This window comes from Pteropus vampyrus, unplaced genomic scaffold, assembly GCF_000151845.1.
Source record: "Pteropus vampyrus isolate Shadow unplaced genomic scaffold, Pvam_2.0 Scaffold67, whole genome shotgun sequence".
Taxonomy (NCBI): Eukaryota; Metazoa; Chordata; class Mammalia; order Chiroptera; family Pteropodidae; genus Pteropus; species Pteropus vampyrus.
Genome location: NW_011888848.1, coordinates 795,498 through 812,190, shown reverse-complemented (window position 1 = coordinate 812,190; position 16,693 = coordinate 795,498). Strand labels below are relative to the sequence as shown.

Genomic DNA, 16,693 nt, shown 5'->3' with positions numbered 1-16,693 from the left:
TAAAATATTTCTGTTATTTCAACTATTTACTGAAATGTTTAGTGTTTACTTAGCATATTAACATTTCAGTAGACAATGCACGTAGCATATCTATTGATTCCTCGTGTACAGTCCCGAGAATGTAGTGGCACACACTACACTGGGGTGTTTTAAAGAAGAATATTGCCTTGCCTTCTCAGTAATTCAACTTTTAATCTTTGTTTTCCCAGCTTATAAAAGACTTATTGAATGCATTACCAAATATGTTCACCAATACCAGAGAAACACACAGTGCCCTTGGTCCTGCGCTTCAGGCTGCCTTTAAATTAATGTCTCCAACAGGTGGCCGTGTGTCTGTATTTCAGACACAGTTACCTTCCTTGGGTGCAGGACTTCTGCAGTCCAGAGAAGATCCTAATCAGAGATCGAGCACAAAGGTATTATATATTTCATTTCTCTGTCATATTCAGGATGGTGTTTTCTACCTCTAGAGATTGTATAATAATTTGTTCATTCTCCTTTTCTACTTCATTAATAATAGTAGGAAAAAAAACTGGTAAGAGTGTTTAACTCGAATTATTTTGTTTTCGTGTTGCGATGTGTTCTTTTTATAACTTCGTTTGCAAGTCATAGAAATTTCGGAATCATTTACTCTAACCCTTCATTTTACAGACGGGGAAACATTAAACTTGCCAAAGGTTAAGTAATTATTTAATTGTGAAGATATGACTGGCTTTTCTGACTCCAGTGCTCTTTTCTCTTACACAAGTAATAACACTTACTAAACCTGAGGTATTATAATTTAACATGCTCATACTAACAAACATTAATTATAACAGTAGTATAAAACGATTGTATAAAACTTGGAAAAAGTTTTAAAATGAAAAGTGGAGACAAATATAAATAATTAATAATCTCACTGTCAAGTTAATAGCATTTAGTTATACAAATACACAAATAAGCATAATTGAACATCATAAACATATACTATATTTTTTAACTGACTTTTTTTATCGGAGAGTATATTGAGAGCATTTTGAGGCCCCTAAAAATTTTCTTAATTTAAGAAATGTTTTTTAAATAAATGTGAAAGTACTCAATTATTGCCTCAGCTGTTGAAAAGTTGTCTCCAATATTTTAACTATTAAAAAAAAATGAGTTCGAATATTACAAGATTTTATCATGGTGTTTTAATCCTTTATTGCAAATAATAAATTAACTAGAACAATCACTTTTGTCCTATTTTGTCTGGCTTCAACATATGTATGAGAAAATGCTATTAAATGTAATTATGGGTATGAATTAAACCGTTTTAATAATGTCATAAATATTTAGCTATGTGTTCAGTTTTTCCTTTGGATAAATTCCTAAAAGTAAAATTACTGGGGTAGAGAGTATAAACTTTATTTAAGTTATTAATATATTTTACTTATTGGGCTTTTTATCAACCTGTACTCTTAAGGACTCTCAACTCTCATCTTCTTACCAGTATTAAGTATTGTTTCTTTTTTATTCTTCATCAATTTGCAAGAGAAAAATAGCACCATATTTTACTTTACAGAAATTATATTTTTAAATTGCTTTTGAGAAAAGCTAATTTTGAAATAAACCAGGGCACGTATATTTTTTAAACTCATCAACAAGCACAGCTAGCATTGAGAAATTCGATCCATTGCAATCCATTATAGAAACTGAGGTGTTTTGAACAAAGGAAGATGTTATGTATTTACTGAATTCTTGATACAGTTCTGTTGTTGTTTTTTTTTTTTCTCATTTAACTTTCAGAAATATTTTCTGTCTGCCTGAGACTCGAACTTAGCTTAAATATCTGTTTTCATTTACATATTTTCACATCTGAGTAAACTCTAATTACCATACACTAAGTAAATTGAGATAATTGAAACATTTTGTTAGGCAGTGTAGCATAGTAATTAAGAACTTGGAGCCTGGCCTTAACATTATTAACTCTTTCTCTAGTGTCACCTTCTCAGCTCAAGTGTCCTCGTAACATCCTCGTAACAACAGGAAAAATCTTCCTTAATTTAATATGCTCCTCTGTAATTATGTAACAGTATGTAATAATGGGTAATAGCACTCACTCTGGAGCCAGACTTCTTGGGCTTATATTCCAGCATCTGCCGCTCAATAACTATGTAATTGGTCAAGTTATTTAATCATTTTTTTTTTGCTTCAGTTTCCTCATCTGTAAAATGTACCCTATGAGATCTATGATATTACACGGGTTAAATAATTTATATAAACCATCTTGAGAAATACTGACACATAATTGCTTTATAAATGTTAGCAATTATTACTATTATAAGAAATCTGTGCCAAATACCTAGACATTAAAAAAAATACTCTTTAGTTTGCTAGGGGGGTAGACTATATCTTCTTGCTTTTTATAAGAGAGACATAGAAATATGTGCCCTAATACAAAGTTTCCAGCTCTTACTTTATGACCTGTTGACAGGTTGTACAACATCTTGGCCCTGCAACTGATTTTTATAAGAAACTCGCTTTAGATTGCTCAGGGCAGCAGACTGCAGTGGATCTGTTCCTTTTAAGTTCACAGTATTCTGATCTTTCTTCTCTAGGTAAGGAGATATTGTGTTTATCTGTTTACATAAATATTTTTAGCATATATATTAAATCTAAACTCTTCAATAAAGAGTTCTCAATATTTGGGGGAGAAAAACGTGAATTAGATAGATGATATCTGTGAAAATTACCAGTAAATTTTAAAGCACTATTCAATATAAAATGCTATCATTTTGTCTTTAAAATACAATTCTCTTACCATTCTGCTCAACAAAAAAACTATATATTTTACAAATGTTTGTGTTTTTCAGGTTTATATAGTATCCTTATTTTGACAGTTTTGGTTATCTCATTATGACTTAGATTTCTTCATAATATAGAATCTATACTACTGTTGGACAAGTAGGATATTGTTTCTGTAGCTAATCCTATTTATATTTCTTTCTAAAGCTTGCATGTCCAAGTATTCAGCAGGGTGTGTCTATTATTATCCATCTTTCCACTATACTCATAATCCTTCACAAGCAGAAAAGCTACAAAAAGACCTAAAACGTTATCTCACAAGAAAAATTGGATTTGAAGCCGTTATGAGAATAAGGTGTACTAAAGGTATGAAACTATAAAAATTATGCTTCATAATTAAATTAATAAGCATTCATTTATTGACTACCTATGATGGTTATTCAGCATAAAGAACTTTATGCTTGATATAGTTGTACCCTATTTTAAATATAGATAGATAAATAGATAGTCAATAATCATTTGCCCAATTTTTAAAGTAATTTGAGTAAGTGAGCAAAAGTAATGTTTTGCTTTATTGGGAAGAACCTAAGAGAAAACTCATTGGAGTTGATTTTAGAAGGAGAATTAGAGAAATAAGGAAGCTCTTACGTGAAAATAATCAAATTATTGATCTTTGCCTTCAAAATCATTCAAATAGTCTTCATTTTACATTACCCAGTTTTATGTGAATGTCTGCTAGAGGGATTCTGATCCATTATTTTACTTCTTAAATGAGTTTTTACATAATCCTCATTTGTTTAATTTTTTAGATCTTTTATATGACCTGCATTGATTATTTTGAATTGGTAATTTAGAACCTCTGTTAACACTCCCAATCCTTCTCCCCAGTTACGCTTTTCGTTCAAAATCAGAGACATTTTTTACTTTATAAAGTAGCTTTAGCATGGGGTAAAGATAATACTGTTACTTCATCTTTTATAATGAGTTTTCTCTTCCCTAGGTCTTTCAATGCATACTTTTCATGGAAACTTCTTTGTTCGTTCCACTGATTTGTTATCCCTTGCCAACATCAATCCTGATGCTGGATTTGCAGTACAGCTGTCAATTGAAGAAAGTTTGACAGATACTTCCTTAGTGTGCTTTCAAACAGCCCTGTTATATACATCAAGTAAAGGTAATTTTGTTGTTGTTTTTAATGTTCTATTTTTTTAACTTATTTTGAATTTTTAAATTTTTTTTTTATAATAAAGACACTGCTTTTATTTAGTTTGATATGTTTCTATACAGAATGCAGAAAACACATCTTAAAATCATATAGAAGAAAATTAAAACATGAGTGGTTGGTGAACACTTGAATGTGAGATTGGCTATTTCACTAAATTTTTTTTTTTTTTTTTTTAACTTTTGGAAGACTTGTATTCCCAAGATCAAATGTATCTGGTAAACAACCCATGCTAATTCAGCTATGCCCTTTTTAGCATTATTTTTTTGCCCAATAAATAAAAAATTCTGCCGAGTATTTAAGGCCTACATTTGTTGACAGTCTAATTCGTGTTCTGTCATTTTACTATGTTAGATATAATTTAGAATGATGATATTAAAACCCAGAAGCTAATATTCAACTATGTTCAAAGTATAGTATGTGTTCATAATGTATCTTCAGTTTTGGAGAGTACTTAATTTTCTTTAAAACATATTCATTGTAAAACTTTGTTTTTTACATTTCAGTATCCTATTGGTGATTTAATTCAATCAAAACAATAACTTGAATAATATTTTGACCTGTTTTCTTTATTTCTTGGTAGAATATGTTTTGCAATGACATTTGTTCATCCCATTGTTTAGGTGAGCGGAGAATTAGAGTGCATACACTTTGTTTGCCAGTGGTAAGTTCACTAGCAGATGTATATGCAGGAGTGGATGTACAAGCCGCCATCTGCCTTCTGGCAAACATGGGTGAGTAAAACAGTGGAGGAACTGTTTCCTAGAAACAAACCTGGACATTAACCCTAAAAATCTCTTATTTAAAAAGTGTATGGTTTACATTTTCATATAGCAGTGTGAATTGGACTGTTGTTATATTTCTTATTAATTCTTCAGTTCAAAAATCTTTTGTGAGATTCATAATCACTGAAAGCTGGTAATAACTCAAATGTCCTTCAGCTGGTGAATAAATGAACAAACTGTGATGTATCCATACAATGGAATACAATTCAGCAGTAAAAAGGAAAAAACTGTTGATATGTGAACAGACATGGATGGCTGTCAGAGCCATTATGTTAAATAAATGAAGCTAGACTTAAAATGCTACATACATGTGATTCCATTTATATGACATTCCAGAAAAGGGAAAATCATAGGGATGAAGAATAAATCAATGATTATATCAGGATTGGGAGCATGGGGAGCATTTTACTACAAAGGGGAAGCACAAGGAGATACTTTGGAGATGATGGAACTATTGTATATCTTGATTGTGGTAGTGATTACATGGTTATCCATTTGACATATAACCACTGTAGAACTATACTCAGAAAAGTAAATTTTACTGTATATGTTTTTTTTTTTTTTTTAATTTGGAGGGAATTAATATAACACTGAATGTTTTGCTTTTAATGAATTTGTCTTTTAGATGAATTTAGACATGAAATGAACCTTGATATTTCCTACAAATATAACTATTTTTAATACTTCGGCATATGCGTAGGTTATCTCTATTTCAATGAAATGTATACTTGGAGGAAAATAAGTTTCACACTAATAATCTGGTTCTTCAGTGTCTACATGAGGACCTGTTTAGTTTGCTATTTTTTTGTTGACCTGAAGTCTTAGACAAAGATTTTAGAGGATCACAAAGAATGACTCCAATTGCAGAATGTACATCGTTTTTTTTTTCCCCCAACTCTTTTCTATTGTTTATAAATGATACTTTATACATGTGACTTTATTCGAGTAATGGAAACATCCCCCAGAGCTTTCTCAAAATTAGATGGATGATATATGTTCTCTAATACCAATAGTGGTTCAGTATTTTTAAACTCAAAGAGATTAAAACAAAAAGATCCAAAACAATCTAGATTTGTTCTCATTGTCACATTTATTCAGATTTAGTTCAGAAAAATTGTGTAATGAGCAGATACTTTCTGTCCTAGAAATGGAATTTTTGTTGATTTCTTAAATTATGCATGTAAAGCTTATCTCTTACAGCATTCGTTGGAATCTAATGGTTAAATACCTTTTCATTTTGGTTGCTTTCTAGCTGTGGATCGATCTGTTTCATCAAGTTTGTCAGATGCAAGAGATGCCTTAGTGAATGCTGTGGTGGATTCGTTGTCTGCATATGGCTCAACTGTCTCAAATTTACAGCAGTCTGCATTGATAGCACCCAGCTCCCTCAAGTTGTTTCCTCTCTATGTTTTGGCCCTTCTCAAACAGGTAGCTCTATATACACTGTTATGTTTAATAATGTCTTTTAACATTCTCAGTATATAAGGGAAGAAGTAAATCTAGGTTTTCTGGGTTTTTGAAAAATGTTTACATGAGGATTATGCAGTTTAGCATTGGAAAAGTTTTGAAGAACAGGAAAAGATCAGTGGAAAATGGAAGTATACAAATACATGATAACTCTTATGAAACTGTATGCTCTCCTTAATACGTGGGGGCAGCTTGAATAATAGTGTGCTTATAGCATACTCTTAGTGTATGCTTCTGGAAAGAGACTCTAAGGAAAGGATGTGATATTCATTGAACACTTTCCATGTCGCAGGCACGATAATAGGTGTTATATATACATCATATTAATTCTTACAGCAACCTAAAGAGGTATTTCCTGGTTTTTCTTATGATGACGATATAGCTTTGAGAAGCTAAGCGACTTGCTCACATACATATCTATTAAACGTCAGAGCTGAGAGTTTAATCCAGTTCTGTCTAATTTGAAGGCCGTGCTTTTTTAACGATGGTGGTATATATTTGTTTTAATATTTGTCCACTGTGTTTCTGTTTTACTTGAAAAATGTGTATCTCTTTTATGTAGAAAGCATTTAGAACCGGTACAAGCACACGCCTCGATGATCGTGTGTATGCCATGTGTCAGATAAAGTGTCAGCCACTCGTTCATCTAATGAAGATGATTCACCCCAACTTATACAGGATAGACAGATTGACAGATGAGGTATGATTTCTTTTACTGCAATGTATTTATTAACAATTTTTTATCTGTTTTTCCTCTGTTAATACTTTAAATAAGGACACTAGCTATGGATTTGATTGGATAATAAGACTAACAAATACTATCTATGATGATAGAGTTTTTAAAAATAGTTTTATATGGGAAGTAATTCACCTTGTGGATTCAATTATGATATTTATTATAAAGCTAAGTTGTAGGGTGGCATTTTTGTTTATATTTTATAGATATTGACTTTCTGATATGATCAAAGTACATTTTTGATTATATTATAAACTAGATCTGGTACCCAATAGTATTTTTAATATGTAAATATGTAGTGTGTGTTTTCTTCCTTGTGTTAAAACTGGGTTATTTTTGTTTTGTATTTTTTTGTTGTTTTTTTTGTTGTTGTTGGTTTTTTTTTTTTTTTTTTTGGTTTTTTGTTTTTTTTAGGTTTTGGAATTTTTTCTGTATGTTCCTAGGAAAATGTAAAAAAAATAGCTTGCTTTGCAGCAGATTTAATAATCATACTTTTAATATTAATATATCCTGATCTCAGAAAGGAAGGAAATGGAGAGATTGTTTTACATATTCATGTTTCCGTTTTTTTAATTTGAGTACATTTGAGTGTCTTGATTCTATAGCTAAAGTAGTAATATATTATCAATAATTTTTTGCATCCTACAAAATTTTCAAGTGTCATTTTTTATATTTCTAAAAGAGCTAGTGGCCATTAGCTTTCAAGCTGTGGTGATAGCAATATAAGCTCATTCACATTCCATCTTTTTTTTTTTCAGGGTGCAATACATGTTAGTGACAGGGTTGTACCTCAGCCACCTCTTCAAAAATTGTCTGCAGAGAAGCTGACAAGAGACGGTGCTTTCCTTATGGATTGTGGCTCTGTAAGCATCCTCAGTGACGAAGCCTAACACTGTTCTAACAAAAGGAGAAATATTTACAGGGTCCAGCTCTGTTATCACAGATCAGGCAGTGAAACATGGATTAGGAGCTGAGAGGCAATACATTGGAAACTGGCACAAGAGGTCAATTTATTTTAGACTTTTCTAGTTGAACATCATTTTATTATCGTAGATTATGTATACTTGATAAAGAGAAGGAAAAAATTCCTGTTTTCAAGGATTTTACCATCTAGAATTAATCTAGAATTAATAGAATTCAAAGGGACCTCAAGAGTTTATCCAGTTCAACTTATATCCATTGTCAGAAATACCATTAATAATGAGGAGTTCAGGAGAAGTCACTGGGCCTGATGGTGGTGAAGGGTGTTAGAAGGGTCAAGATAGCTTCATAAATGGTCCCTTATGAGCAGGTAAAGGATTCTGATAGCAATATGAGTGGGTGTGGGGAAGAGTACCTTAGTTAGTTAATAGGGAATATAGTGAGTCAGTTATCCTGGTTAAAACATTATTTTCTTATTGGGGGAAAAAGGAAGGAGGGTAAAGTATGTTTTATGGGAAGCCTTAAAATTTCAGCAAAGAAGATAGAACCTCTCTAGATTCCTGGATGTAGTTTCTAAATGTATCAGTTACGTTTCCTTTTTACTTTTATGTTTGTTTCTACTTTATTTGAAATAGACCTCTTTTATGCTTCACAATTTTGAGAAAATAAGCTATAATAGGTTTCCGATTAAGGAGTTTTAATATCTTGGTTTTTGTTTTTAGGTTTTTTACATTTGGGTTGGAAAAAGCTGTGACAATAACTTCATAGAGGATGTGCTTGGGTATCCTAATTTTGCATCAATTCCACAGAAAATGGTCAGTAGATTTTATACAGCTTTAACTTTATGTGTGCTTGGTTAAAATTTTATTGAGATTAATTCACTTAAGATTCACAATTTTAACCAAATTCAAGTATACGATTCATTAGTTTTTAGTATATTCATAATGTTGTACAACCACCCCCAGTATCTTAATTTCGGAGCATTTCCACACCCCAACAAGAAATCCTCATCTCCCAATTCTCCCGTCCTTCTTTCTCCTCATCTGTGGGTTTACCTGTTCTAGACATATCATTTTAATGGAATCACACACTACGTTGCTTTTTATGTTTGCCTTCTTTTCTCACAATGTTTTCATTATTTTTAATTCTTTGGTTTCTCTCTTCTTCCTTCTGATTTATTCCTAGATTTCTTTCTTCGATATCACTGATCCTTTCTTCCATTTGGTCACTCTGTTTCCCAAGTTTGTTATTTCATTTTTCAACTCTTGCAGTGTGTTCTTTATCTCCAGAAGGTCTATTTGGTTCTTTCTGAGGTTTTCAGTCTCCTTGCTAAAGAACTCATTCTGCTCATCTAGTTGTGTTTTCAATTCTTGAAATTGTTGGTATGATTCCTTTTGGATCTCACTGAGTTTTTTCAGGAGTACCATCCTGAATTCTCTGTCATTTAAGTCGCATATTTTTATGTCTGTAAGCTTATTTTCTGGAGATTTTTCTCTTTCTTTCTGAAATGCCTTGTCACCTTGGTTGTTCATAGTGTTTAATGGACTATTTCTCCACTAGGCATTAATGGAAGTGTGTTTTGCTTTTTTTATTTCTAAAAAGATTTATTATATACTGGTCCCTAGCCTCTTGCAAATAAGGTGTTTTTCTTTTGGTTTCCAGTAGCTGGCGTCTAAGCCTCTTGGATGTCTGCTTTATATAAAGTGTTAATAATGCCTTTTTTTCCCCTTATAGATGTTTAATCATGCTCGCTACCCTCAGTCTCAGTTGCTATCAGTGTTAGCGACAGTTTCAGTAGCGTTTGCTCAGATTCCCCTGGGGCTCCGTGGTGTTCTGTCTTAGAGGGTATAAAGGGAAGGGCCCTCTGGATTTGGGGTTGGAGGCTGCAGCTCAGCCTCAGTTTTGCAACCGTGGCTGGAAGAAATCAACTATTGTTTCTCTGTCGTCCCTGCTTTTCTACTGTCCCTATTTCTGTCTTCTCCCCTGATGATTGGGCACTGCCACCGACCGCGTGGAGCATTCAGCACTCTCAGGGAGGGCTGTTCAGAGAACTCACCGCTCCTTCTCCTCTCCCGCTCCTCCTATAGGGAGCTCCAGCGGCTGCTAGAGGCAACTTCTTTGTTTCTCCCAGTCCACTGCCCGACACCCAGGGTTCTGACCTGTGGTAGCTCTTATGCTCAGATCCCACGCTCAGATCTGCTGGTGTAGAGTTTAGATGTTTTTTGTTGAGTTTTAGGTGTTCAAATTATTTCTATTTCAAGGGGAGAGATCTGGGAATGTCTCTCACACCGCCATGTTTAATCCAGTATCTCTCAGAATGTTTTCAAGGTTCATCCATGTTGTAGCATGTATCAGTATTTTATTCTTTTTTATAACTAAATAATAGTCTATTGCTTGGATACACCATATTTTTTTATCCAGTTATGTGTTCATTAACATTTGGGTTATTTCCACTTTGTAAATATTCCAAAAGCAGTTCTCTATATTTAATTAGTGGAAAAGGTCTGCTTTTTCTTGGATATTGAAAATATGTCATTTCTCCTGAAATTAATATAATGTCAGTGTAATTCTTACCACATTTTGCTGTCGGTGTTTGATTGACTTAACAAATGAAGATAATAAGGAAAAGTTTAAAGAGAATATCAGCAAAAGGGAAAAGTATATGAAAAATAAGTCCTACTTAATAAAGTAGTAAACTTTATTTTAAAGCTGTAGTTATTTAAGCACTATGATACTGGCATGATAAACATAGGAATGGAACAGAATGGAATTCAGAAATGAATTTAATTCCTGGAAAACAGAATATAGTAAAGATTACATTTCAGATCACTGAGAAAAATGGAATATTAGAGAAAGAATTTTTATTATGTTAAAATGGGCAAGACCTTTGTAAATCAGTGATAAAAAAGATTAATAAATCCGAGAGCATAAAAATAAAATGTTTCTTTCTGGTAAAATAAAAAAAACCAAAGGACAGACAATTGGAAAATTACTTGTAACTCATGACTGAAAAAGAGCTAATTTCTCTAGCATATAAAGTTCTTTAAAAAAAAGAAACCTCTGTCCTCTCAAAACAAAAGCAAAATAAAAATGGGTAAAGGATTTGAATAGCCAATTCATAAGGAAATGATATAGTAGTGGCTATATGATATGTTCAGCCACATTCATAATTAAGAAAACAAAAGAAAATAACAGCTCAGAATTTCTTTCATTTGCCAGATTGGCAAAGATTTTTAAAATAAAAATGAGGCGGGTATAGGTCAACAGGCCTGTAAAATACTATTGATTGGAATATACATTTTTACTATATTTTGGAGGGCCATTTACAATATGTTAAAATTAAAATCACACAGTTTATGACAGTAAATTATTCTAGTCCAAAGAATATTCCCCATAGATTTATTCATAAAAGTATGTTTTTGTACACACATGCTTTTAGCATTAAATATCTATGTATTTATTAAAAATAAGTCGGAAAAGAGAAAAGTATGCACAATATTCATTTGTATTTTTAAAAATGTATATATATAATAGTAGCTACATATACTTTTAAAATACTTGAAAATTTTCATATTAAAGTAGAAATGTTTTTGTTCTTTTACTTTTTAAATATTGATATAAATTACAAATATAATTAACCCAAACTTTTCTATTTAAATTTTTTACATACTATATACTTTGAATTATTTAGTTTTCTATTAAGTTGGCTTTTGGGAAGAAATATATATATATGTATACATATACACACATGTATATATATGAAAGAATGGACTTTTTAGTTCTTTTGAAAATAGTCTTGCATGTAGTTTTAAAATATATTACATATCCACACTGTTCTTTAAATTTTAAAGACTAAAGAAAACATAAAATTCTCTGAGAATGGCTATTACTAGAATAGGGTATAATGTATAATTGTTAAATGAATTTGGAACTTAGTCCTAATGCCCTTCATTTAAATATTTTCTTTAGAAGAAACAAAATTACAATACCAGTGACATACTAATCATTATGTATGTTTTATTGACTTATCCAGGAAAAAAGTAACATACAGGTAAAATGTCAGTGACATACTTACCATTGAAAGTGTTTTATTGACTTATCCAGAAAAATATAAATAAATGACAACAATTTAAATTTCATTTGTTTGGTTGGGGCTTGTAAAAGAATACTGGCAGTTGGTTGTTGTTGGTGAGATTCATGATTTAGTTCTAATAGTACTAAAATCTATGAGATTTCCTAATTATATTTCTTTCACCAGACATACCTTCCAGAGCTAGATACGCTTTCATCAGAAAGAGCCAGATCCTTTATAACTTGGCTTAGAGACAACAGACCATTAAGCCCAATTCTTCACGTGGTAAAGTAAGTACTTCTGTAACTTAAACTGTAAAGTTGTCATATCTCGTGCAATCTGTGTGAAATTGCTTTCTGCAAAGCATATTTTAAATAATAATATCAAAATATATTCTAGTGGGAGACTGCTGTTCCTTGAATAGCATCCCTTACGTTCCATTTTCCTAAAGTCTCCATGCATTATACATTTTTAAAATATATAATTAATCTTGTTAATAATCTGAATGTTTAGGTAAATACCCTTTTCTCTTTTTCAGAGATGAGAGTCCTGCCAAAACAGAATTTTTTCAACATTTGATTGAAGACCGGACGGAAGCTGCATTCTCTTACTATGAATTTTTGCTTCACATTCAGCAGCAGATTTGTAAGTGAAGTGGAATAAAATTGAACAAGAAGAAAAAGATCCATATCCTAGGTAAAGCATAATCTGTCAGAGAAGCACATTGGAAATTTAAAATGAAGGCATTTGCCGTTACAAGACACAGTGCATAGCCTAGCACCCTGTCTGAGGCTTTAGCAAAAGGTAAAGAGGAAGAAAGAACTTGACAGTTTCTTCAGCCTATATTAATGGTAATGATGCTGTTTCACCAAGTATATTTTGAATTGGTTTCTACACATTTCCAGTAGTGCAGCAGTATAGTGCTCTGTTCATTGCAAGCCAGCAAATTTATGTAGCTAATGTGGAATGATATATCATAATGTAAAATTAGATAAATTCTTCTTTCTTATAATTAATATGACATTTCTGGACTTGAACTCTGACAAGAGATGCCAAAAGGCAGTGAGTACCATGTTATTTATATAAATTACTTTTTAACAAGGAATGATTCGTATTCATTAAATGAATTCAATATTTTCCCTGTAAAAACAATAGTTTCAGTACATGAACTATAGCAATATATATATAATGTACATAAATGTTACATTTGTAAAGAAAATGTAAAAATGTTAACTTAGAATATGAATTGCTTAAACAGTGCTGCATTGTTGGATGACAACTCTTTTTGTCACAGAGAATGAGGTTGACTAATGCATATTATGAATTGAGTCCACAGAATAAACACAAAACACTTTGTAATTCTGTTAAATCTTTTATGTGGATTTATTTATGATCAGCCTAATAATTAAAAATATTTTGCTTGACAATATGGTTTGGTGTTATTTTTGCAAAGCAAGGGAGTCGATGAGGTTTTGTTTGTTTACATATAAAATATACCGAATTTACTTGGGGAAATGCAGTGATATTAAATCAGTAAGTTTTCATTAGTTTGTGGACCTTACCAAGTACTTACTCTTTATATTATGAAAACAAACACTACTTTAGAAATACATGTTATTGACTAAGTATAATCTTACTTTCTCAAATTAGACATTTTTTTCCACACATTCACTGCAAGAAAATTTTTATAAGATATGTGTGTGACGTCCTATTTAATTGACTTTAAGATTACCATCTCAAATTTTGAGAGAGTTTATTCTGATAAAAAAATCTTATTTACTAATAATAGCTTATTTAAACTATAAAAACAGTTAATGATCCATTAGATTGTGAGACAGGAATTTTATACACTATGAAAGTCCCATCGATGAACTTTGGAAGGAAAAATGCTTTCGATGTGTACCGTGAGTGATTTTATTGTGGTTTTGTGCTTAGTGGATCCCTTTCCTATGGTTAAAAATAAAAGTGCTCTCTCACGTTCCCTGATGTAAATGAGAGGTTAAATGACTCATTCTAAATGACATTACTAATTAGTGACAGAGTTAAGAATAAAAGCCAAATGTTCTACCCACCCACCGCCTACCTCCACCCCATCCCTACTCCCACCCCAGGACAGTACTTGATACTTGTCCCTATACCATGCTGCCTCCTGCAAGAGGAATTCTTACTGAACTTTAGGGGAAACTACAGCACTAAATACTATAACTTTACAATAAGAAATATAATGTTTCAACTTTAAGAAGGACAAAAGTCTCGTCTTTGGATATTTTATTTTCCATTCAATAAATATTTACAAACACTTAATACTTCCCAGGTGTCGTTCTAGGCATAAAGTGGATAAAGTCCCGCTTTCGCAGTGCTTACATGCTAGAGTGAGGGTGTGGAGGACTGGGGAAAAGACAATCCATTTATGTATGTCGGGTGTGATGAATACAGTGAAGAAAAAGAAAGCTGGATAAGGTCATCAAGAATGCGTTCTTTTGATAATAACCATCAAGAATGCGTTCTTTTGATAATAGCCCTCTGAAAAGGTGACAGTCGAACAGAGACTAAAGCCACGTGGATATCTGGAAGAAGAGCCATCCAAGTAGGGGAACTCTATCGTAGGTGAATGTAGAAGTTAACTTCTAACTGCTCTCATTTTCTCTGTAAAAGAAGCAGAGTTATCCACTGGGAAAGGGGAAAGAATGTGAGAGATTTCATGAAAGATGGTCTCCTAGGAGAGAGAGTTACTGAATTGACAGGTGATGTATTATGATTGTCAAGCAGCACCAAGGGCCTATCTTGGCATATGAAGCATGGACTTAAAAGTAAAACCAGTTAGCATAACTGTGCCTCTTTCCTCAGCCGCATTCAGATGCTGGGTGGAAAGTTGGATTTAAGCAGGGTTGGTACAAGGGACAGAGGAGCAAGGCAGTTGAGGATGTATATAAGTGATTGACTTATTTAAGCAAAAGGGCGCAAAATGGGTGGTAGAGAAAAGGTGGTAGTTTGGAGGTCCCGTTGAGGTCAAAGTGGTATTAGAATATGGATATCAGAGGGAATGAGCTGGAAAAATAGGAAGTGGGAAGGTCAGGAAATAGGATGCTCAAAATTGATTTGGGGAAAGTTTAGATACTTAGAATGAAAAGATAAAGGGTGTATCCATGGGAGTGGGTGATTGAGGTTGTGTGAAAGATGACTGGAGTTTGAGAAAGTCAGAACTTAAAACCACGGTTTTAGATGGATCATTTAGAATCAAGGTTGTAGGATAGGTAGATTGTATATTTGACTATTAAAATTGCCAAGAAAAATGATCGGAGTCGCAGTGGGGACATGGGGACTGTATATAAGAGGTGACGGGATATACTGTGGTCTGATGGCATGAGTTAAGAAGACCTGGGATAGGCAAGGAGAAAATAGTCTGGATGTCTACAAATGAGCAGAGGGATACCTGCCTGGGGTCTGAAATAAAAAATAGCCACCTCTTGAAAGGTTTGCAAAGGAGGAAGTATCCACAGAAGAAAGCGAGGTTTCAGTTAAAGTATGTGGAGACTGCCTTCAACTGTAATGTGGGTATGAAGAGATTAATCCTGATGGGTGATGCATAATCCATCCCATTGCCTTCTTACTGGACAAGTCTCCAGCTATTTGCTTTGTGAGGTAAATGACAAGAGGAAGGGTCATGCTTACTAGAAATTCTTGAAATTGTCATTAAAATCAGTTCTTAGTGTTTGTGGTGGGGATGGGATGAACATATTCCTGGGAGAGCTTTTTGATACACATCTAATCCTCTTCAAATGTGATAATGACTGCCTGAGTAGGGGGGTGACCAGAGAGAGATGTATTTTAAAAGAGCATCCCAGGTGATGTTAAAACTTCCAGGTGATACGAAAACATATTAGCAAAGTGTTAATGTAAGGAAACGGTGAGTCCTATTCAAAGCAATGTTTGAAGACACTAAAAATACCTTTGAAGGCCAAGAAAAAAACAACAAAGCTGAAAACAACACTGCAGATGTTATCTAGATAGAAGCACTAATAACTAAAAGACAGAGTTTAAGGGGAAAAAAAACAATCTTTGGGACATGAAACAGAGACCTCCTACCAGAGGGTAAGGGTGGGGAGAGAGGAGAGGTAGATGGCGGTGGGGGGGATTAAAATCATTTTTTCAATTAAAATAATTAAAATATACATATACATCTAGATAACTAAATGTAATAAACTTCTATAGTGAATGATTGAATATAAGCTAAATATTTAAGAAAAAAATAATAAAGCAATCCAGAAAGATTAAAAATAAACGTACCTAAAAATAACAATGGAGGTATTTTATGATTCCCTAATTTTTTGTTTCTGAATTCGGAGACAATTGTATCAATCAACATTCTATACTGTGCTGAATAGAAATTAGAAAACGATCTAAGAGGTACAGTGTGAGGAAATTCGATTGTGAAAAAGAATTCAGTTCCAGCCCTGGATCTGTCACATTATATCAGACCAACCCTAGTAGGGAAAATAATGGGTTTGAGAGCCAAATGTCAAAATTCGAATTCTGTTCCCTCTGCCAGCTGTGTCACCTGGTAGAAGTCCCTAAACTTTTCTGAGCCTTAGTATCCCTACTAGAGATAACGATTCTGTGGTAAGAGTTTTGTGAGAATTACATGGAACCAATGTGTGAAGTTTTTGTGTCACACCTGGCACATAGTTAAGTACCCAGCACATGGCAGGCCGTGTGACGGTGTCACA

The 16,693-nt window shown here is 32.9% G+C and overlaps 1 protein-coding gene across 4 annotated transcripts in view; it reads left to right on the top strand.

Annotated features, from left to right (window-relative positions):
- The window catches only part of SEC24B (SEC24 homolog B, COPII coat complex component), a 56,802-nt gene extending 43,407 nt beyond the window's left edge, over window positions 1-13,395 (top strand). For 3 of the 4 annotated variants that reach the window (XM_023531359.1, XM_023531358.1, XM_023531357.1), the window contains 11 exons: window positions 210-416; window positions 2,453-2,576; window positions 2,971-3,129; window positions 3,764-3,937; window positions 4,609-4,719; window positions 6,023-6,198; window positions 6,800-6,937; window positions 7,732-7,836; window positions 8,617-8,709; window positions 12,153-12,256; window positions 12,505-13,390. In XM_023531359.1, coding sequence (XP_023387127.1) covers window positions 210-416; window positions 2,453-2,576; window positions 2,971-3,129; window positions 3,764-3,937; window positions 4,609-4,719; window positions 6,023-6,198; window positions 6,800-6,937; window positions 7,732-7,836; window positions 8,617-8,709; window positions 12,153-12,256; window positions 12,505-12,619 — 1,506 coding nt within the window. In that variant the 3' untranslated portion in view covers window positions 12,620-13,390. Of the gene's footprint in view, window positions 1-209; window positions 417-2,452; window positions 2,577-2,970; window positions 3,130-3,763; window positions 3,938-4,608; window positions 4,720-6,022; window positions 6,199-6,799; window positions 6,938-7,731; window positions 7,837-8,616; window positions 8,710-12,152; window positions 12,257-12,504 lie in introns of all 4 variants that reach the window. The other variant, XM_011361529.2, reaches the window with a different exon arrangement.
- Window positions 13,396-16,693: the final 3,298 nt, after the last annotated feature.